We start from the raw sequence: 24,201 nt of genomic DNA, 5'->3' as shown, positions 1-24,201 counted from the left end.
CAGAGAAAAGTGTGTTAAAATCTCTGTTATGACTCTTATCTGTATCAGGTAGGATCTAATCAGGAGACAAAGACCATACAGTAATTTGAAGAGAAAATACTTAAAGAATTATTATTATTTTACTTACTTATTTATTTATTTATTAAAGATTTTATTTATTTATTTGACAGAGAGAGATCACAAGTAGACAGAGAGTCAGGCAGAGAGAGAGAGAGAGGAGGAAGCAGGCTCTCCACTGAGCAGAGAGCCTGATGCGGGACTCGATCCCAGGACCCTGAGATCATGACCTGAGCCGAAGGCAGAGGCTTAGCCCACTGAGCCACCCAGGTGCCCCTATTTATTTATTTATTTTTTAAAGTAGGCTCCATGCCCAGTGTGGGGCTTGACCTCATGTTCCTGAGAGCAAGAGTCACGTGTTCTACTACTGACTAAACCAGCCCTGTGCCTCTAGAAAAAGAATTATTAACAGACGGTTAGAGTAACTGGGATTGGTTAGTAAGAGTTAAAGATAACTCTAGGGGCGCCTGGGTGGCTCAGTGGGTTAAAGCCTCGCCTTCGGCTCAGGTCGTGATCCCAGGGTCCTGGGATTGAGCCTCACATCGGGCTCTCTGCTCTGCAGGGAGCCTGCTTCCTCCTCTCTCTGCCTGCTTCTCTGCCTACTTGTGATCTCTGTCTGTCAAATGAATAAGTAAAATCTTAAAAAAAAAAAAAGTTAAAGGTAACTGTAAAGAAGGTAGGAATAGAAGAAGAAAGAGGGAGTGGCCACTACCTGTAGGGTTGAGATAGATCATCCAAGGAAGGGCTGTCTTTGCCCTCATTGGAAGGTGCATGGCTGGGGCCAAGTGAAGGGCAGAGAAGTTGCTAAGTGCCCTGCTGGTGACACTGCTTTGAATCTGGTAGAAGACATGCATAAGGAAGCTCCTGGGTGCTGCTGGCTGTCAAGTGCTGTGGGATCCAAGAGTTGGAGAAACTGCCCTCTTCAGGAGGCTGTCAGGAGCAAGCTGGGTCCTACCGGAGTCCTTTGTAATAGAAACCTCACTTACGGGAGGCAAGTATATAGAGAGATGGCGCCCTTTAGGAGCCTGGTGCTGGAGAGACTGTCTGCTATAGGAACTAGATGCTAGAGAAAGATGTTCTGCAGGAGCCTGACTAGCCAGGCACACTGAAACTAGGAAGAAAAACCTTCCTTTCCAGTGTCTCTCCAGCACTCTAAGGTGATAAGGTTTAACACCGAGCCAGTTACAAAGGAGAAATATTTCCAAGGTCATTCTTCAATTATCACAGAAGGGTGGATCTGAAATTGAGAGACATGATTAATGGCCACAGTTCCTTTAACTTTTTATGTGTACGTGGTGAGAAATCACATACATAATTTGACTCTTTCATATTCTTGTGTATATTATTCTCAGAAATAATTTTGAAGAACTCTTAATGTAACATATGGCATGACTAAGAAATGAGCTGTCACTTTGTATTAAATTTGTAAGTAATTAAAAACATACTTTTAGTGGTCAGGAACCTATAGAGATAAAGGTGTGGATAATGTTTCCATAAGCAACTGTAGAAAAATTTAAGACCAGTGACTGATAAAAAGATCCAGGTTTTTTCAGTTCTATTGATTTGCTACTTTTAACTTAATAGGCCAAGTAGTCTTTTTTTGTTTTAAAATAATACCGGGGCGCCTGGGTGGCTCAGTGGGCTAAAGCCTCTGCCTTCGGCTCAGGTCATGGTCCCAGGGTCCTGGGATTGAGCCCCGCATTGGGCTCTCTGCTCAGTGGGGAGCCTGCTTCCCCCTGTTTCTCTCTCTCTGCCTGCCTTTCTGCCTACTTGAGATCTCTGTCTGCCAAATAAAAAAACAAAACAAAACCTTTAAAGTAATACTGCCAGTGGTAAAAACAAAAACTGAAACAATATGCAATGAAAACTTTGATGTATTTGACCTCTGTTTAAATCATTATCTCCATTCTGTAAAAAACCCATTGACTGATGTTCCCCCCCTCCATATGACAGTTTATAGCTAGTAGTAGGTTACTATTAGGAAGCCTGTGAGTTTCTGCTCTCATCATTGGAGTTTTGCTTTATCAAGAGTCAGTTGTGTTATTTGCCAGATACGATTATGCCATTTGTGCGTTTTGTAATTACTGTACAGGCTATATATTATAGCAGTCAATCAAATCAGCTAATTGGAAAAAATATTAGAATGGGGAATGTGAAAAGATAAGAAAAGATGACTTAAAGGAATAATATAAATTGTATCTCTTATGGTAGAACCATGACCTTTTCTTTGAGAATGAATCCAGTGATCAGAGTTCTGACTTCCTTTTTTTCTTTTTTTTAATTATTTATTTATTTAATTGACAGAGAGAGACAGAGAGGGAATACAAGCGGGGGAGTGAGAGAGGGAGAAACAGGCTTCCTGCTGAGCGGGGAGCCTGATGCTGGGCTCAATCCCAGGACCCTGGGATCATGACCTGAGCCCCTTAGCAACTGAGCCACCCAGGCTCCCCTAATTGTTTCTTTTTAAGTAAGCTCTTTGCCCAACATAAGGCTTGAACTCATGACCCCGGGATCAAGAGTCACATGCTTTACCTATTGAGCCAGGTACCCCTGACTTCTTTCTTGCATAAACCACACTCCTAAGACATTGCTTATGATTTCCATCACTTTTTTTTTTTTTAATTAAAATGAAGTAAGAACTTAGATACTTGTGAATTAGCATAGTTACAGCCTAGATTTTCTCTTTCAGGATTTTGGATTATGTCTTCCTTACTTGATTTGACAAGCAATTGTGTATGTATCTTGCTACTCACCTATGAGTCTTTTCAGAGTATTCAGCTTAGATTTCACTGGAAAAGAACTTCCTTTGGCAGTGTAATCTTTCATAATACTATTACTTTTTTTTTTAAAGATTTTATTTATTTATTTATTTATTTATTTGACAGAGATTACAAGTAGGCAGAGAGGCAGGCAGAGAGAGAGAGAGGAGGAAGCAGGCTCCCCGCTGAGCCGAGAGCCCGATGCAGGGCTTGATCTCAGGAACCTGGGATCATGACCTGAGCCGAAGGCAGAGGCTTTAACCCACTGAGCCACCCAGGCGCCCCTCATAATACTATTACTTAAAAAAATAAGGAAACTGGCATAATTGTATTTGGTAGTAAATGTAACCTGGCTGTTAAGAGTATATCTTGGTGGGAGCGGAAATGCACAGCTCTAGGTATCCTTAACAACCCTCAGTAGCCACAGTTCATTGACCATAGGCACCATTCATCACATTTTACTGGCAGATTGGAGACTGTCAGATAAGTCACATTTTTTGGTTTGTTTTAGATTCTTTTGTTGCTTCCATTCTTGCCACTACAAACAGCACTGCACCGCATATTCGTTTATGTACATCTTTACCATGTGCTTGTATATCTGTAGAACACATTACTAGATATGACTTGTTGGGTCAAAGATTATTTGCATTTAAAAATTTGGTAGCTATTGTCAGATTGCCTCTGTACAGCTTGCACCAGTGTACACTTGGGTGACGTATGAGAATACCTCTTTTCTCACATCTTTACCAGGCCTAGTATATTATCAAATTCTTTGTTGTTCCTGTCTTACTCTCTTCACTGGTGAAAACACGTAAGTGTGGAGTTCCCAAGACCAACCCCAGGTTGGATGTTTTGCTAAGAAGACTCACAGAACCCAGCATATAATTGTGCTTATTTAGTATGATAGGTTGGCTTACTTTTGTTTAAAAGTTAATTTGTGTTTTGGTCTATTTTATAAAATTAGCATCATTTACTTTGTGACATGGCTTAATTATAATAAGCAAGTTTAAGGTTTTGGAAAATGTTAGGCACTTTTTTTAAAGTGATGATAGGGAGTGAATTTATTCATTGTGTCCAAATTTAGAAGTTGCTTTTTAAGTTAAAGCTAGGTTCACTCTCTGGTTTGTGAGGTTGATTTTAAGTGGAAAATCTTTATATTTAATACTTTAGATGGCGACTGTCAAAAGGAAATAGGATCATGGCAGCAGATGATGACAATGGTGATGGAACAAGTTTATATGATGTCTTTTCTGGTAAGAGCTCATTTTAACTGTTCTTCTAAATTTATTTAAGGATAAAATAATTTATGTTCACTGATACCACTCATCAACTTTTTCTTCTCACACACAAATGAATTAATACAATAAAGTGCCTGGCAAATAGGAAATACTTAGTAAATGTGAACTTTCTTATTGTATGCTTTTGGGTCTCTTAAATTTAATGAAATTAACAACTTTGCCAGTATAAGTGGTAATGATATTTATTGCCATATCCAAAGAAATATAAAATAGGTATTTGTTACTTGTAAGTTGCATATATTATTTGTATCCTTCAGTGTGTATTTCATAAGAGAAAGTTAGGTTTTCTAGTATAACAACAGCATAATTATCAATTTCAGTAAATTTAACATTGATAGAATAATTTTATTCAATCTGCTATTTTGATTTGTCAGTTAACCCTCAAATTTTCTTTATTATTATGATTGGAATTTAATCATCATTTTAATTTTTTATTTTAGTTTTTCTCATTAGTTTTTTTCTTTCTGATTTTTGTGCCTTCTTTCAAATGTTGAATATATTTTAGAATTCCATTCCAATTTATATATTAGCTTTATGGACTACACCTCTTTGCATTATTTTTTAGTGGTTGCTCAAGGGATTGCAGTATACTTCTTTAACACTTTGTGGTCTACTTTCTAGTATTGTACCTTTTCACCTATGATGTAGAATCTTGTATGTATAGTTGTCTTTAACCTCCACTCATCCTTTTATGTTAAAGATGTCATAAATCTCATTATACAAAGCTGTAATTTTTACTCTAAACCATTCTGTATCTTTGAAAAAATTAAGAGGAGTTAATAAAATTAAGAAAAATTAGTCTTTTTTATTTACTCAATTATTTATCATTTTTAGCCCTTCTAGTACTCTGTAGTATTTTTATAGAATAATTTTTTTGTCTCCATCTCTATTCTGGGACTCCAGATACATAGTATGTGAGAACTTTTGACATTATCCTATAGGTTACTAAGACTTTTGTTGTGTTTTGTTTATTTGTTTGATTTTGTTTTAAATCTTTTTCTCTCTATTCTTCAGATTGGATAGTTTTTATTGATTTATCTTCAGATTCACTGGCTCAGCTGTCAAGCACATTCAGTGAATTTTTTTAAAAATTAGAAATTGTAGGGGCGCCTGGGTGGCTCAGTGGGTTAAGCCTCTGCCTTCGGCTCAGGTCATGATCTCAGGGTCCTGGGATCGAGTCCCGCATCGGGCTCTCTGCTTGGCAGGGTGCCTGCTTCCTCCTCTCTCTCTCTGCCTGCTTCTCTGCCTACTTGGGATCTCTCTCTCTGTCAAATAGATAAATAAAATCTTAAAAAAATAATAATAATAAATAAAAAACTAGAAATTGTAGTTTTCAGTTTTAGGATTTTCATTTTTTGTTTTGTTTTGTTTTGTTTCTTCCTATGTAGTAATTTTGGATTGCATTCTGGACACTGAATTCTTTTATGTTCTAGAGATATTTGGATTATGCTATATTGCTCGGAAGAATGTTGTTTTTACTTTTAGCAAGTATTTAACTTAGCTGAACTTAAACTTCTGTCTTACCTGTGGTGGATAGCAGCTGAAAACCCTGTTCAGATATTTTAACTTTAGCTGGACATTTTGGAGTTTTAACCTTTACATACTTTGGGGGTCACTCGGAGATTTGGGCACAATTTGGGGAATATTCTCCAGCTCTCTGAATTTTCTTTCTTAGTTTCTAGTTGCTGTTCTCACTCCCAAGTTCTTTCTCTTGTTCTTCAAGCTATTAGGACTAGAGGTTTCCATCTGAGTTTCCACTGCCCATTGTTGGCTTCAATTAGGGCCTCTCCTTCTACAAAAAACTTTATTACAAAAAATTGTAATAAAAGAAGGATAGGGGACACACTTAAGACTGTTTTCTTTTTTAGTTATTGTCTCCCCTTCAGTTTTTGCCTGCTTTGGGTTGCTTTTTTGTTTTTTAGATTGCTCCCCCCCTTTTTTTTTTCAAATTGAGGTATAATTATACATACAACTTTGTATTAGTTTTAGGTGTATGACATAATGATTCAGTATTTGTATGTAATGGGAAATGATCACCACAATAATAGTTTAGTGGTAGAGCATTTGACTATAGATAGCTTTTAATAGTTTGCTTGGAGTTTATAGTTGTTCTCAGCAGGAGGATTGGTCTGATAGAACTACTGTGCTATAATTGGAATTGGAACTTTCTCAAAAGTTTCTTTTTGAAAATGAGTTTTTAAGCCTAAAAGACGCTGAGTCATAAATCTGTGTACTGAGATCTTTCTGTTTATAAGGATGTATAAAAACTTAAAAACAGTTGTCTTTTTTGGTATACGACTGATAAAGTCTCCTTTTCCTGGCTCCTCAGAGTAGGAATAGAAAAACCTCACTAAGTGCATAAAATCATTTTTAACAAGTCTTTGATTTTCTTGCAGCTTCTCCTCTTAAAAATAATGATGAAGGTTCTTTGGACATATATGCTGGATTGGACAGTGCTGTTTCTGGTATGTAAATTCTAAAATGAAATAGATTCTTTTTTGGGGGTGGGGGGTCAATCTATTAGAAATATTTATTTTGTTATAGTTCTCAGAGTAATGCTTAGTTCCTGAATAATTTGACCATTCTTTGGAATGATTTTACTTAGGTAATTATTTTCTTGACTAAAATTTGATCAGTAAAACAAATTAGCACTCAGGTTTGTTATCATCTAGGTCTCAGATTTAACTGGACCTTGAGCAAATATATTTTGTACCATTAAAATGCAGACTGTTGGTGTTGTGTATACATATATTACTACTCATACTGTCATGACTTACATGACATTAGAACTTTTGAAAAGCATAGTTGCTATTAATGCTTTCAAGTGTATCCATAAGAGTATGATATGCAGAGAAACTAATGACCTATCCAAATTAGAAACCTTTTCCATAATCAGTTATCTCAAAGCAACAATAAGATATCTTTGAGTAGATATGATCCTCACATCTGATTTGTTGACACAAGCACTTTAGGTAAATTGGTTTTCTAATCAGTATCGATTTGGATGAAATGCAGGGGGTGGAGAAATGTATAGCCCTTTGAGTTGAAATAGACACAACATCAAAAAAATTAGCATATATATTTTCTTTTTTTCCCAGCTTTACTGGGATATAGTTGACATTTAATGTTGTATAAGTTTAAGGTATGTAAGTATTGATTTGATACACATATGTGTTGCAAAATGATTACCCCTTTAGCCTAAGCTAACACCTGCATCAATCCTGATACATAATTATCATCTCTTTTTTGTGGTGAGAACATTTAAGATGTATTCTCTTGGGAACTTTTAAGTATGTAATACAGTGTGATTAACTATAATCACTATGTTGTATTTTAGATCCCCTGAACTTACTCATCTTAGAGCTGGGAGTTTATACTCTTTGATCAACATCTCTTCTTCCCCGACCCCCCACCCCAGTCCGTGATAACCACCATTCCAGTCTCTGTTTCTATGTATTTGGCATTTTTAGGTTTCGTATATAAGTTGATATCGTACTGTATTTGTCTTTCTCTGACTTATTTCATTTAGCATAATGTCCTCAAGGTCCATCCATGTAGTTGCAAATCGCTGGATATCCTTCTTTCTCATGGCTGAATAATACCTCATTGTGTGTGTGTGTGTGTGTGTGTGTGTGTGTGTGTGTGTGTGTAAATATACATATATATATTTTTTCTTTTTTTTTTTTACACACCACATCACCTTTAACCATGTGTTAGTGAACATTTAGGTTCTTTCTATATCTTGGCTATTGTGAATAATGCTGCAGTGAACATGGGTGTGCAGGCTCTTTGAGATCCTGTTTTTATGTCCTTTGGATAAATATCCAGAGGTGGGATTGCTGAATCATACCGTAGTTCTATTTTTAAGTCTTTGAGGAATCTCCACAGTGTTTTCCAGTACTGCACCAGTTTATATTCCTGCCAACCATGCGCAAGGGTTCCATTTCCTCCATGGCTTTGCCAACACTTGTTGTCTCATGGTTGTTGTTTTTTTAAGGGGAGGTTTCTGATACAAACAGCAGCAACCTTTACTAAACGTTTACTTGCTAATTGCGGCAAGTGCTTTTTATTTTTTATTTATTCATTTATTTTATTGAAGTATACTTGACATACAGCATTATAATAGTTTCAGTTCTATACCTTACACAGTGGTCATCATGGTAAGTGTAGTTACCATTTGTCACTATACAAAGTTTTACATTATTATTGACTATATTCCCTATGCTATATGTATATTTTTATCTCTTGTCTTTTTGATGATAGCCATTTTAACAGGTGTAAGGCAATATCTCAGTGGTTTTTTGATTCGCATTTCCCTGTAATTAGTCATGTGGAGCACCTTTTCATGTTCTTGTTGGCCATTTTTATTCTTTGGAAAAATGTCTATTCAGTTTTTCTGCCCATTTTTCCATCAGATTTTTTTTTCTTTTCTCTCTCTCGCTCTCTCTTTTTTTTTTTTTTTTTTTTTTCTGTTGAGTGGTATGAGTTCTTTATATGTTTTGGATATTAACCCCCTGTCAGATATATATTTTCCAAGTATTTTCTCCCATTCTTTGAGTTGCTTTTTCATTTTGTTGATGGTTTCCTTTGCTGTGCTGAAGCTTATTTTTATTAATTAATTAATTTGGGGGGAGAGAGTGAGAGAATGATCTTGGGAAAGGGAGAGAGAGAATCTTAACCAGGCTCTGTAGACAGCATGGAACCTAAGGTGGGGCTTGATCTCACGACCCTGATAGCATGACCTGACTCAAACTCAGGAGTTGAAAACTGAATTCACTGAGCCACCCAGGTGCCTCTGTGCTGAAGCTTTTTAGTTTGATGTAGTCCTGCTTGTTTGTTTTTGTTTTTATTTCCCTTGCCTTTGATGTCAGATCCAGAAAATCTTTGCCAAGACTGATGTCTAGAAACTTACCCTTATATTTTTTTTTTCCTGAGAGTTTATAGTTTCGGGTCTCACATTTAAGTCTTTAATCCATTTTGAGTTGATTTTTGTGTATGGAGTACATTGGGGTCCAGTTTTCCAACACCATTTATTGAAAGAGCTTATCCATTCCCCATTGTATATTGTTGGCTTCTCTGTCATAAATTAACTGACGATACATTTATGTTTCTGGACTCTCTGTTCTGTTTCCCTGATCCGTGTGTCTCTTTTTATGCCAGTAGCATACAGTTTTGATTACTTTGAGTTTGAAATCAGTAGATATAATGCCTCCAGCTTTGGTCTTCTTTTTCAAGATAGCTTTGTCTATTTGCTGTCTTTTGTGGTTTCATATGAATTTTAGGACTGTTGTTTCCAGGTCTGTGGAAAAATGACATTGGAATTTTGATAGGATTGAATCAGAAAGTACATATTTTAATTTAAGAGCATTTTGTTTGTTTGTTTTAGACATTGCTTCCAAATCATGTGTGCCATCCCGAAATTGTTTGGATTTATATGAAGAAATCCTGACTGAAGAAGGAACTGCAAAGGAGGCAACATATAATGATGTATGGTTTGCCAGAATTAAGGACAGTTATTTTACCTTTTGTAGCTTCTGAAGTTCAGGCATCAGCTTACTATTAAACATTCTGTGTTTAAGATGTAGCTCTTAATCTAAAAGAATATTTGTGTCAGTCTCTGCCTTCAGATCTGCTTTTTAAAACAGTCTTTTCTGAATGCTTATCTAAATTTAGTTATAATTTTGGTTGATTAAATTTAAGTGTCTGAATATATAAAACCTCAACAGGCAATCAGTATAATAAAACATTTTATCTTTTCATGATTTGTTCTAAGTTTTAAAATGTCCCACGACTTAATTCAGACAAATTTCTTTCTCCCTTGAATTTTAAGGTCTGGATTGAATGTGAAACTGAACAAAATAAGTTTTTGGTTTAGAACTAGTAATTTTACTAAATAACTGTTAGTAGAATAGACCTTGTCTATCCTTCATAGTGGGTTGATTTTCTAAATTTTAAAATATTCTGAAATGTCACTTAAGCTAAGAATATAATTTAGAATTATGCTTAAGTTAATCTTTTTCTATCTTACAGTTGCAAGTGGAATATGGTAAATGTCAGCTGCAAATGAAAGAGCTGATGAAAAAGTTTAAGGAAATACAGACACAGGTAGGATTATAGTGAATATTTTTGCCTTTTTGTTTTTGTTCTTACTGCTGCAGTCAATGAGAGCAACTTCACTGAGGCCCTAGGGTCTTTTTTTTTTTTTTTAATTTTTAAGTCAAAATGTGTTAAATTGATTTTGTTAGAAATTAAGATGCTAAAGTGTTGGCAGTTTATAAGGAAACTCTTTTTTTAGTGTTAAATGAAACAGCAAATCTGGCAAAACATGCATTATTTCCTGTGTCAAGGAAATTAATATAAGAAAATGGATTGATGTGTTAAATGACATTTACATAAAGGTCTATTAGACTAGTTAACAGTTAAATAACAGAAAATTAATGGAGATGGTATCAGGTGGTTTGAAAGAGAATGGTTTGAGGAGCAAAATTTGGAATGGCCGTTGGGAGAACATGGTGATGCCTTCACAATTTTTGAAAGAGTCACTTTTTTTGTGAACATGATACAGCATACAGGAATGTCATGTCTTGTTCTAGTTTTTATTTTATTTATTTTTTTTGTAAAGTTGTTTCTCTTTGTTTCCCTTTTCCCCAAAGAACCAGTTAGTACTAATAAATTCATTCTTTGTTCATCCTGGGTTTGGTACTTTGTTACAAGTTAAACTTAAGTTGTTGAATATAATAAAATTTTATCATTTTTATTTTCCATTTTCAAGATAATGACCCAGGCAGAACTTTCTTCTTGTCTTTTTTATTGAAAAAAAAATTTTTTTTTAAAGATTCTAATTATTTATTTGCCAGAGAGAGAGATAGCATGAGCAGGCAGGGGGAGCAGCAGGCAGAGGAAGAAGCAGTCTCCCCACTGAGCAGGGAGCCTGTTGTGGGACTTGATCCCAGGACTCTGGGATCATGACCTGAGTCAAAAGCAGATGCCCAACCAACTGAGCCACCCAGACATCCCTTTATTGAACTTTTTATTGCCTTTTCATTCTGAACCCTGTTTTAAGTAGTTTCAGTTGGGTTGGCCTTGCTCTGGTGCCATTCATCTTTGAATCTCTGCTGTATAATGAGCATAATAGTACTTCTCATCAGACTTTTTTGAGAATTACATAAGAAAAAGTGTGATGCCTGGCATGTAGTTAGAGCATTCAGTAATCATTAGCTGTATTATATAAGTTTAATAATCCTGTAGACATATATTTTATTTCTGTATGTACTTTAAATGTATTTTATGGTGTTTAGAATTTCAGCTTAAAAAATGAAAACCAATCTCTTAAGAAGAATATTTCAGCACTTATCAAAACCGCTAGAGTGGAAATAAATCGCAAAGATGAAGAAATAAATAATCTTCACCAAAGGTACAATTGAAGGGTTTGAATCTGTGTATAAATCACTTGGGTGTTGATATGTGGACTATATTAAACTTTTGAGTGGAAAGATAGGAAAATCATGCATTAAGTATTTAAGGTTTTACTCTAAGTGACTAATGTTTCTTCTCTCTTTAAAATTTTGGTTGGTCAGTATTCTCCAGAGAACTTCTTACCTCTCTCCTTTTCTTTCCACAGCCAGACCTCCAGAGCAGTTATCTAAACTTGCTGTCTTCATTTTCTGTTTCTACTCACCTTTGACTCCTTTTCACACTGATTTCTGCTTCTATCGGTACACCAAAACAGCTGTCATTTTGGTCAACTGTGACTGCCATTAAGTCCATCAAAACAGTTTTGACTTCTGATTTTAATTTGCCCTCACACACTATTTGACATACTTGACCTTCTTTCTTTGAAATAGTCTCTTGCTTTGGCTTTCATGATTCTTAGTTTTCTTCCTAACTTGGGGTTTATTCTCTCATACTTCATGAGGTTGGAATTCTGCAAAGCTCAAACCTGTGTTTTTTCCTTTCTCCATCAGTATTTTTATATGAGGTAGTCTCACTCATACGAGGTCAGTTCCATTTATATGCAGATAACTACTTCACATCTATACAGAATTTTCAAGATTACCTCATCCAAAATGGAATTTATGATCAAACCTCTTCCGTGTTTCCCACCTCAATGGATTCCCCATCATTTATTCAGCTGGTGCAGGCCAGAGACCTAGGGGTAGAATGACAATTTATTGCCCACACCAGGACCCTTCTGAGAGTAGAAGTGAGTGCTATTAATAACTGCAGTGAGATTGCTTGGCAAACTGGGCCACATAGTCACTGTGCCTAGAAGTCATTGACACTTACCTCTCTAATCATCTCCCACATCTAAATTCATTACCATGTCCTGCTGATTTTTATGTCTTTATAATCTCTCTAATTATTATTTCTCATCATTGCTACCATCATTGCTACCTGTCAACTCTTATCAGGCAGTAGTCTTTGTGCTGGCATCTCTGCATCCATTCTTGCTCTTTCGGGCCTTCGGTTTGTCTTTTATCAGTATTAAAGCTGCAGATAGGACACTGTTTTTTTATTTTTTATGATTAATTTTATTATTTTATTTTATTTTGTTTTGTTTTGTTTTTTTAGAGAGGGAGAAAGGATGGAAGGGGAGGGGTGGAGGAAGAGGAAGGAAGATTCTTAAGTAGGCTCCCTGTGGAGTGCGGAGCCTGACATGGGGCCGAGTCTCACAACCCTGAGACGATGACCTGAGCTGAAATTAAGAGTTGGATGCTTAACCTACTAAGCTACCCGGGCGCCCCCAGATAGGATACTTTTTAAAATCACAAGTCTGGACACTTCACTATCATAGAATTACCTCACTCTTCATAATATGGTCCTAAACTTTTTTTTTTTTAAATTTATTTATTTGACAGACAGAGATCACAAGTAGGTAGAGAAGCAAACAGAGAGTGGGGGGAAGCAGGCTCGCTGCAGAGCAGAGAGCTCGACGTGGGGCTCGATCCCAGGACCCTGGGATCACAACCTGAGCCAAAGGCAGAGGCTTTAACCCACTGAGCCACCCAGGTGCCCCCCTAAACTATTTTTCAGGCCTTGCCTTCAGCATTTACCTTTGTCCTAGGTGTCACAGCTCTGGTATGTCTCTGGCATTCTTTTGGTTCCTTGGATGTACCATGAGCTCTGCCTTTGCGTAGACTGTTTCCCCTGCCTGGAAGGCTCCTCTCCATCTGCTAAAAACCAACTCATTTTCACAGGGGTATTAGTCTGTTATCCCTGAATAGGTCAGATTTCTCTTTTGTGGCTTCATGTATACTTGGAGTTTTTAAAATCAGTAATGGAATTACTTGTTTAGTTTCTTCTTCTTCTTCTTCTTTTTTTTTTTTTCAAGATTTTATTTATTTATTTGACAGAGATCACAAGTAGGCAGAGAGGCAGGCAGAGAGAGGGAAGGGGAAGCAAGCTCCCTGCTGAGCAGACAACCCCCCCACCCCAACCCCTACCCCCCCACCCCCCACCCTGCCCCGCCCTGCCCATGTGGGGCTCGATCCCAGGACTCTGGGATCATGACCTGAGCCGAAGGCAGAGGCTTTAACCCACAGAGCCACCCAGGCGCCCCAGTATCATCTTCTTAACTCCATGTTATCTCTCTTAAAAGCCCTGTGGGCTAGAACTTTCTTTTAGTATCTGTCTTTTCACTGAACTGTAAGCTTCATGGAGCAGAGACTATGTCTGTGTATCTTCACCATTTTATCAAGTGCCTGGCTCAGAGCCTAGCACATGGCAGACAGTCAATAAATGATTGACGAGTGAGAGAAAATAATCTTATGTGTGGACTGTATGGCATCATAAAGGACTTTAGGCCTCTTGAAAATGAAGATGGCTGTGTGTGTTTACTAACCTAAATCCCATCAGAGCAACTGGTGTAAGATTGCTTCCTGAAATATTGGGGAAATTTTATATATTTTTGGATGTTTTATGGGTGGGGTGTCATGTTTGAACAGGGTGGAAAGAGAAACTGGGTGAATAAATGAAAGTTATGTCATTAGATTGATTGATGTGGTTATATATTATCTCATAAATATTCTGTCAGATATTTTCACTTTATAATTGTGACCTATATTTGGTATTCTAATGGTAAGTGTTTATCATTTGGTTGAAACGTCATGTTTAATAGAAAAATTAGAAATAACAAGGTGAAAGTTTAAGGATATGCATTCTGGAAATTATATTATGTGAAGGTTTATTTTAAAAGAAAACTTTTCTTTCTTTCTTTTTTTTTTTTAAGAGATTTTATTTATTTATTTGACAGAGATCACAAGTAGGCAGAGAGGCAGGCAGAGAGGGGGGAGGAAGCAGGCTCCCTGCTGAACAGAGAGCCCGATGCGGGGCTCGATCCCAGGACCCTGAGATCATGACCTGAGCCGAAGGCAGAGGCTTTAACCCACTGAGCCACCCAGGCGCCCCAGAAAACTTTTCTTTAAAAAGCTTATTTATTTAAGTAATCTGTATACCCAGCCTAGGGCTCAAACTCATGACCATGAGATCAAGAGTTGCACTTCTGACTGAGCCACCTAGGTACCTCTTAAAATAAAACTTTTGATAGCATTTTATCTAGTAAGGAGCTATACTAAATAAGTATTATGAGCTCTATGGGCTGGAACTATCTTTTAGGAGCTTATAGTTTAATAGTTTATAGGTTTAATAAGTATGACATACATAACACATATGTCCTTTGTCAAATATGAGTTCTTTGTTGGATAAATTTATTGTGAACATCTGCTGTTCTGTGATTTGTCTGTCACTCTTTATTGTGTCTTATGAGGAATAGAAGTTTTTAATTTAATTAATTAATTTTTATTTTATTTTATTTTTTTGGTGGGCAGCAAAGCAAGGTTTATTGACTGATAATAAAGTGGTAATACAAAGCTCTCGAGAAGGGAGGGGACCCAAGAGGGTTGCCCAGAAGTTTTTAATTTTAGTGATGTTTAGTTTGTCGGATGTTTTTCTTTTATGGTTAGTGCTTTTTATGTTCATCTTTCCCCAGTGGAAGGTATCTTCTAAATGTTTTTTGAGCTAAGATCTTTATTAGTTTCCTAAGCCTGCTTTAACAAATGACCACAAACTGGGTAACTTAATAAATATTGTTGTTTAAGTTTATTGTTTCATAGTCCTGGAAGCTAGAAATCCAAGATCAAGATGTTAGCAGGATTGATTCCTTTTGGGGGCTATGTGTAGAAGGATCTGTTCCAGGCCTCTTTCCTTGGCTTGTGAATGGTTGCTTTCTTCCTGTGTCTCTTCCTGTTGCTTTTATTTTCCACATGGCTCTGTGTCCAAATTTCCCTTTTCTATAGGAATACTAGTTATAGTGGATTAGGGCCCACCCTAGTCGCCTCTCTTTAACTTGATTGCCTTTATAAAGACCCTGTCCTCAAATAAAGGCACATTGAGATACTGAAAGTTAGGACTTCAGCATAAGAATTTGTGGTGGGGGGGCACAATTTAGCCCATAACAAGATCCATATAAAATGTACATAGTCTTTTAGGTTGTATGTCACCCATGTCCTCTTTTGTTTTATAAAAATCTCTCCTTATTCCCGAGTCTTTTAAGCTTTGATGTTCTCTGTACATTTAGTACTGATTAGGAATACATTTATGGAGATTCAGGGAAGTTATAGAAGTTCAGGAAGATGACTTAAAGTATTACAAGGAACCAAAATGAGCTATTTACATTTTATTATTAGGAAAACTGCCAGTTTTCTGGAACACTACTATAAAACCTTAAGACTTAGGCTTTTGTTGTTGTTGTTGTTAAACAATAAGTACATGCCATTCCCCTAAGAAAGAATTCTCTTTATTTTTGCATAGTATGTGCCACTTTAAGATGGGTATTGATGCTTTGGTTTACTGTGGAATTGTATGCGAAATAGAAAACTGGTGTAGAGAGCTCTGTTGAACTCTATGATTATCTGTGTTGTCTGGCATTGTTTTACTTTTCCTTCTGTTTTAGTTGCTCTAGAGTGAGTGAGGGCAAGAAAATAATGTCATTTGTTCTAAAAAAAAAATGAATCTCTGGTTAGTTTGGGAGTGGTCTGCCTGTGGTGAGGGAAGTCTGGAAGACATTGATTAAGTGCTGGGATAGAATAGAGAGGTCCCTCAAACTTTGAGCAAAACAACTAAAAGGGAATTTCCTTATTTTAAAAATGGGCCCATTTAGTTGGAAACTGGTAAGCGTCACTCACGTCTTTATATGAAATAAAATTAATTTTGCCAGTATGTGGGGCCTGACTTTTAAAGTGTTTTGCATGTGATTAAAATCTGGATTATTAACAAGAAATTAACTTTGGTTTTTGTTGTTAATTTCTATTTCTTAATAGATTGTCCGAGTTCTCACATTTTCGAAATAATCACAAAACTGCAAGGATAGCAGATATAGTTAAAACAAAAGATCTTAAATCCAGATCTCCCCATTTGGATGATTGTTCAAAGACTGATCTCAGAGTGAAAAGTGATGTTTCTAAAGATGTACATCATAGCACTTCACTGCCAAATCCCGAAAAGGAAGGAAAATCATACTGTGAAAAAAAGAGCACTTTGTATTTGTCTCCATCTATTGAAAAACACTGCACCAATGGCATTTGGTCACGTTCCCATTATCAGGTTGGTGAGGGTATTTCAAGTGAAGATAATAGAAGAGGAAGAAAAGATATTAGACATAGCCAATATAGCAGAGGAACTGATAGAATACGGAAAGACTTAAATACTAGTTGTGGTGATGGTGAACCGAGGAACATAGAGACTAGTCAAAGGCTACAAGGACGTCCTGAAAAATACAGTAAAGGTGAATCAAAGGCTGAAAGCAAAAATTCAAAGTTCAAAAGTAACATGGATTTGGATTATAAAAATGAACGAATTAGCTCTTCTTGGGAGAAAGAGACCTTTAGAGAAAGGTCATACACTCGAATGGACTCTCAAAGTGACAAAAAACTAGAAAGACAAAGTGAAAGATCACAAAGTACAAATAGAAAAGAACTTAAGTCACAAGACAAAGAAGAAAGAAAAGCTGATCAAAAATCTAAGTCTGTAGTAAAAGACCAGGATCACTGGAGAAGATCTGAACGAGCATCACTTCCTCATTCCAAGAGTGAAATAAAATCTTCTCATAATTCAAGTAAATACCATCTAGAAGAAAGAAGAGGAAGGGAAGATTGTAAAAGAGATAGAGGTGTAAGTAATCATAGTTTTCAAGAAGGAAGATGTCCATCCTTTTTTTCATCCAGTAGAACTCATAAACACATTGACTCCAAGGAAGTTGATGCTGTGCACCAATGGGAAAATACACCTTTAAAAGCAGAACGGCATAGAACTGAAGATAAGAGGAAAAGAGAACGAGAAAGCAAAGAAGAAAGTAGGCATATAAGAAGTGAAAAAAGAACACCTACAGAACATTTGCAGAAGACTAACAAAGAAATTAAGAAAACCACTACTGATTTAAAGAGACAGAATGAGCCAAAAAGTGATAAAGGTGAAGTCTCTAACACTGATGTTTCTCAAGGAGCAGATAATAAAGAGCTTGTAATTAAAGCTGACAGTGGTCCAAATGAAACAAAAAATAAAGACTTAAAATTGAGTTTTATGGAAAAATTGAACTTAACTCTTTCTCCTGCTAAAAAGCAGCCTGTTTCTCAGGATAACCACCATAAGATAACCAATATCCCCAAATCCAGTGGCATATGTGATTTGGAGTGCTTGGTGCAGGCGACAACAGTGACATGTGTTTCCTCTGTCAATGAACATACCACAGAGGAAACGGAATCCAAGTTGTCAGAACCAAAGGATGCTCTTGCAGCTGTATCTGAAGTCAGGACCAGTAATCCAGAAAGGAAAATAGAAGAAGAAAACAGTTTGTTAGTTAAATCTGTTGAGAATACTGTGGATTGTGATGTGTCCATTTGTCATACAGAGACTTCTTTCTCAGCACCCGTGGAAATGAAACAAACAGAATCCATGTTTCCATCATCAGCAGAAAAGGAACAAACCATTAATGATACCAGGGCAGCAGTTCCTGTAGTAATGGACATATTACAAACAAATGTTTCTCAAAACTTTGGCTTGGAATTGGATACCAAAAAAAATGATGATGTAAATTCTTGTGTTTCTGGAGGTATGGGAATGAAAGAGGCTTTTTCAACAGAAGTAGCTGAATCCAGTGACAGCATTTTGCAGCCTTCAGTTGAAGAAACTGGCATTTTGCCAGTAGCCCTTTCAGAAGATGGTAACCGCAAATTTGAGCCTTCTCTTGTAGATACACCACTGGTTGAAAGTAAGCCTTGTTGTTTGGAGCCTTCCTCACCTAAAGAGACACTAGAATCTTCACTTCAGCAGACTGAATTAATGGACAGCAAAATGGAAATCAGTGAAACAAACTCAGTATATAACGATGATGAGAATTCAGTTCTGAGCATTGACCTTAATCACCTGAGGCCTATTCCAGAAGCCATCAGTCCTCTGAATAGTCCAGTGAGACCTGTAGCAAAAGTTCTTAGATTGGAAAGCCCATCTCAAGTTCCATTATGTAATAACAGTCATAAAGGTAATAGTTTATATTATGTTCTATAACTTTATGTGAGAATGCAAAATACATAAGCAAGAAGAATTAGTGCCTTTACTTTCTTTTCTTTTTTTAAGATTTTATTTATTTGACAGAGAGAAAGAGAGAGAGACTGAGCACAAGTAGGGGCAGCAGTAGCCAGAGGCAGAGGGAGAAGCAGGCTTCTCTCTGAGCAAGGAGCCTGATGCAGGACTGGATCCCAGAACCCTGGGATCATGACTTGAGCTGAAGGCAGACATTTAAGGGTAACTGAGCCACCCAGGTGTCCCAGTGCTCTTTTTTTCTTTTGGTAACATAACTAAAATGTTATTCAGACCCCTGTCCTTGATTAGAAATGTACATTGAGCCTTTCATCTAAATTTAGTTCTTTTTACAAAAAAGAGAGTATTAGGGAAGATTGTTTCAAATACTCTGCTTGCTTTCAGAGTTTTGTTCAAAAACCATCATCAAATGGTATAGAGTAGGTGGTGCTGCTAACATGAAGATACCCAAAGAGTTGGTTGATGGTTAGTCCAGTGACCAAACTATATCATCACTGAGCACGAATTAAGACCAGTAAAGACATATGACGTGATTAATTATTAGGCATTAACATTCTACTATAAAAAAGCTATTAAAATAATGAATTGGGGTGCCTGTGTGGCTCAGTTGATTAAGCATCTGACTCTTGATCTCAGCTCAGGTCTTGATCTCAGGGTTGTGAGTTCAAGCCCCACAGTGGGTTCCACACTAAGTATGAAGCCTACTTATAAAAAAAAGTGAATTGCCGCAGTTTATAAGTTTTTATTATATTTAGTATGGAAATTTCAAATGACTTAAGACTCTAGTCATGTGACTATAATATATATTTCTCTTCCACAGATATATTTCCACCAAATTCAGCTCAGTCTACCTCCAAGAGCAAGTCTGATCTCAATAAGGAGAATCAAAAGCCAATTTGCAAGTCTGACAAACTTACAGATACAGACTCTCATAAGAACTCACCTTTAGATGAATTAGAAGAAGGAGAAATTATAAGTGACAATGAAAAATCTAAGCCACAAAAAAGTTTTGAAAAAAGTGCCACACCTAGAACTTCTGCTGAAGTGCAGAACACAAAAACTAGCCCAGAAAGTAGGAAAAGTACTCTGCATTTGGGTAAAGAGAGTAGAAAAACATCTTCTATAAAAATCCATCAGACCAAAAGCAAATGGAATAAAAGACAAAGTGAATCTAGCAGATCTTCAAAAACAGAGAAGACAGACAAGACAATGAGTACCTCCAGCCTGGAAAAAATAGTTCCGATTATTGCTGCACCCTCTTCTGTACGGGAGATTATGCACATGTTACGAATGATAAGAAAACATGTAAGGAAAAATTATATGAAATTTAAGGTAAAATTTTCATTAATGCAATTCCATAGAATTATTGAGTCAGCAACTTTGAGTTTTACATCACTAATTAAACACCTTGACTTATCCAAAATCTCAAAGTCCGTGGCTACTTTACAGAATGATCTCTGTGATGTTATAGAATCCAAGCTTAAGCAAGTTAAGAAGAATGGCATTGTGGATCGTTTATTTGAACAGCAGCTACCAGACATGAAAAAAAAACTGTGGAAATTTGTAGATGAACAGCTGGATTATTTGTTTGCAAAGCTTAAGAAAATCTTAGTAAACTTTTGTGATTCCATAAACTTCGGCAGTGACAGTGATGAAGGAAAACGTGAGAAGATAAATAAAGAGAAAGCCCAGTATTCAAATGGTCAGAAGGGAAATGTGGACTGCTCCAGCAAGGAAATGCTGAAAGAGAAATCCCCCAAATCAGAAGATTCTGCTAATTGTAAGTCTTTACCAGGATGTAAAAAGTCTGAGGAAAAACATCAAGACCAAAATAATTTCAACATTAACACAGTAAAGCGTGACATTAAAAAAAGTTGTAACACTTCCTTTGATAATATTAAGAACTCTCAATCTGAAGAACACTCCTTGGAACCAAACCGTCCCGGCACCCCAAAGCCAGGAAGAACCGAAGGCAACACCATCGAAGACACGCAGACGTCCCAGCATGCAGCTTTGAAGCCAGAACGCAGTTTCGAGATTCTCACTGAACAGCAAGCCTCTAGCCTTACTTTTAATTTAGTGAGTGATGCCCAGATGGGTGAAATATTTAAAAGTTTGTTACAGGGTTCTGACCTTTTAGATAACAGCGTTAATTGTAATGAAAAAAGTGAGTGGGAGTTAAAGACCCCAGAAAAACAGCTGCTGGAGAGCCTTAAGTGTGAAACTATACCAGCTTGTACAACCGACGAGCTAGTTTCAGGGGTGGTTTCTCCATGTCCTAAAATGATTAGTGATGATAATTGGTCATTATTATCATCCGAGAAAGGCCCTTCTCTGTCTTCAGGGCTTTCGTTGCCAGTTCATCCTGATGTGTTGGATGAAAGTTGCATGTTTGATGTGTCCACTAATATAGCTTTGAGTAAAGATAATGTGTGTAGTTCAGAAAAGAGCAAACCCTGCATTTCCTCCATACTTCTGGAAGATCTAGCAGTCTCTTTAACAGTGCCATCACCTCTGAAGTCAGACGGTCATCTCAGTTTCCTAAAGCCTGAAGTTTTGTCCAGTTCAACTCCCGAAGAAGTTATTAGTGCCCATTTTAGTGAGGATGCCTTACTTGAGGAAGAGGATGCATCTGAACAAGATATTCATTTAGCTCTGGAGTCTGATAATTCAAGCAGCAAATCAAGTTGTTCTTCATCATGGACAAGTCGGTCTGTTGCTCCCGGCTTTCAGTACCACCCCAACCTACCCATGCATGCTGTCATAATGGAAAAGTCCAATGATCATTTCATTGTGAAAATACGGCGGGCAGCACCATCTACCTCCCCTAGTCTTAAACAGAATGCGGTGGCTGATGAGTCATTGGCATCTTTGCCTGGAGTGGAAAAGGACGCTGATAATGCAGCAGAGAAAGACTATGTTTCATGTCAGAGTGGAGTTTTTAAATCTGCGGAGGAACTAAATTCCGACAACAACGTTGATAGCAGTAAATCAGCCCATGAAGAACAGGACTGTATGATAGAAACACAGGTTCCCGATATATATGAATTTCTTAAAGATGCTTCAGGTAAAGTGGGCCATAGTAATGAAGTGACTGATGAATGTTTTAAGTTGCACCAAGTATGGGAACCAAAAGTACCTGAAAGCATTGAAGAATTGCCTCCAATGGAGGAAATTTCACATTCTGTCGAGGATCATCTTCCAAACACCTATATAGACCTCACGAAAGACCCAGTCACTGAGACCAAAAATTTGGGGGAATTCATAGAAGTAACAGTTTTAAATATTGATCAGTTGGGATGCTCTGAAGGCAGTTTGGATCAGAGTGCTCAAATACTAGATGAAATGCAACCTGATACTGTTGATGCTTTTATTGATTTGACACAAGATGTTTCAAGTGAGAGTAAAAACGAAGGGAACTGTCCTGCCTTAGCTGTTGAACACTTTGAGTGTCAGGTGATATGCGTAGATGAAGATAACTGTAAGGAAGAAAAGGTGCAAGTGGCAGACAAGCCTCTGGAATGCATTGTTGAGGAAACCTATATCGATTTGACCTCAGAACCTCCCAGTTCATGCGAAGTAAAAAAGGATGATTTAAAGTCAGAGCCGGCATCAAATTCTGATGGTTTAATATTGCCTGGAGCGTTGGATAATGCTCCTAAAAAGAGAAAAAACCTTTCTGATCTAAATCATTCTCATAAGAAACAGAGGAAGGAAACAGACTTAAGCAGTAGGGAAAAGACCAAGAAAATTACCCAAGATTCTGGTGAGAATGGTGAAGCTCAGCGAAAGAAAGCCAATAAGAAAAGAGACCCTGCAGTGAACAAAGAGCCCTCATCGTCAAGCCCAGGGGTTAAGGATCCATCAGCAGCATCTGCCACATCTCCTGTAAGCCTTTCTGCAAAGAATGTTATTAAAAAGAAGGGAGAAATTATAGTTTTATGGACAAGGTAAGACTCTTGAGACTCTTAAGTCACCAGGAAATGTTGGCAGGCCAGACATATGTTCTGTCATGTCATAATAGTTTTATCATCCCATCCTAAAATAAGGCAGGTGATGACATACTTCAAAAATGGCCAAAGTTGGTAGAAGATGCATTCTAGAGTACAGTTCAGCTGGAGTATGGAATGATCTAGAGCAGAGGCTCTTAACTAGGTTTGTGCATTAGCACCATGGATATAAGTTTTCACTTTTTTTTTTCTTTTTAAGTAGGCTCCATACTCAGTGTGGAGCTCAGTGTGGGGCTCCAACTCATGACTGTGAGATCAAGACCTGAGATAAGTTGGTCATGTAACTGACTGAACCACCCAGCTGCTCCTGTTTTTTTATTTTTGTGACCTCACCTTTTTAACTAAAAATTCTTTGATTTGTAAGGAACTGGTATAACCACATTTTATTTTATTTTTTATTTTTTTAAGATCTTATCTATTTTTTTTTTTTTTTTTAAATTTGAAAGAGAGTGTGAGCATGGGGACGAGCAGAGGCAGAGGGACAAGCAGCCTCCGTGCTAAGTGCAGAGCCTGATGTCAGGCTTGATCCCACGACCCCAAGACTGACTGGAGCCGAAATTGAGTGTGGTACTCAAAACGCTGAACCACCCAGGTGCCCTAGCATAACCACATTTTATTTATTTTTATTTTTAAAAAGATCTTATGTATTTATTTGATAGAGCACAAACGAGGGGAGCAGCAGGGGAAGAGGGAGAAGCAGGCTCTCATGCTGAGCAGGGAGTCTGATGTAGGGCTCGATCACAGGACTCTGGGGTCATGACCGGAGCTGAAGGCAGATGCTTAACCAACTGAGGCACTCAGGTGACCCATAACCAATTTTATTTTTATTTTATTTATTTATTTTTAAAAAATATTTTATTTATTTTAAAGATTTTATTTATTTGTCAGCGGGGGGGGGGGTGCACAAGCAAGGGGAGCTGCAGGCAGAGGGAGAAGCAGACTCCCTGCTGAGCAAGAAGCCTGCTGTGGGGCTTGATCCCAGGACTCTGGGATCATGACCTGAGCCAGAGGCAGACCCTTCGCTGACTGAGCCACCCAGGCGCTCCCCTCTTCCCCCAATAGCCACATTTTAGAAAGGAAGAAGGACAGGTGGTGTGAGACAGGGCAGAAAGTGTGAGACTTTGTAATTTGTATTTTCCCCTAAACTAGGAGTTTGAAAAAAGTTTCATCAATAGGTTGCACTTTGGATTCCTATGTGAACTTTTAAGAAATGCAGATTTAAAGACCCCATTTCAGACACAAATGTAACTGAAGTTGTGAACCACTGGACTAGAGGTTCATTGCTCCCCTGACTTATCTAGTGTGCATAATGAGGGAAACTCAATCATATTGAAATTGGTGACGAGTTTTATTATTTTATTCTATTCTACTTAATTTTATTATATTTTATCTTTTAAGTAAGAGATTTGTTTATTTTAACCAATAACACTAGCTATCACAGAACACCACCAGCCTCTAAAGTGCAGACTGGGGGTGTGCACGTTG

General features: G+C 37.3%; 1 protein-coding gene across 1 annotated transcript in view; it reads left to right on the top strand.

Moving 5' to 3' along the window:
• The window catches only part of CASP8AP2 (caspase 8 associated protein 2), a 37,428-nt gene that overhangs the window by 8,744 nt on the left and 4,483 nt on the right, over positions 1-24,201 (top strand). The window contains exons 2-8 of the mRNA XM_080806719.1: positions 3,987-4,069; positions 6,511-6,579; positions 9,501-9,601; positions 10,145-10,219; positions 11,413-11,528; positions 16,432-18,647; positions 19,527-22,656. Of these exons, the coding sequence (XP_080662845.1) occupies positions 4,015-4,069; positions 6,511-6,579; positions 9,501-9,601; positions 10,145-10,219; positions 11,413-11,528; positions 16,432-18,647; positions 19,527-22,656 (5,762 nt within the window). The 5' untranslated portion in view covers positions 3,987-4,014. The remainder of the gene's footprint in view (positions 1-3,986; positions 4,070-6,510; positions 6,580-9,500; positions 9,602-10,144; positions 10,220-11,412; positions 11,529-16,431; positions 18,648-19,526; positions 22,657-24,201) is intronic.

Source organism: Martes martes (assembly GCF_963455335.1).
Source record: "Martes martes genome assembly, chromosome: 6".
NCBI classification, from domain to species: domain Eukaryota; kingdom Metazoa; phylum Chordata; class Mammalia; order Carnivora; family Mustelidae; genus Martes; species Martes martes.
Note: the sequence above shows the minus strand (reverse complement) of the source record. Positions and strands in the feature narration are given on the sequence as shown.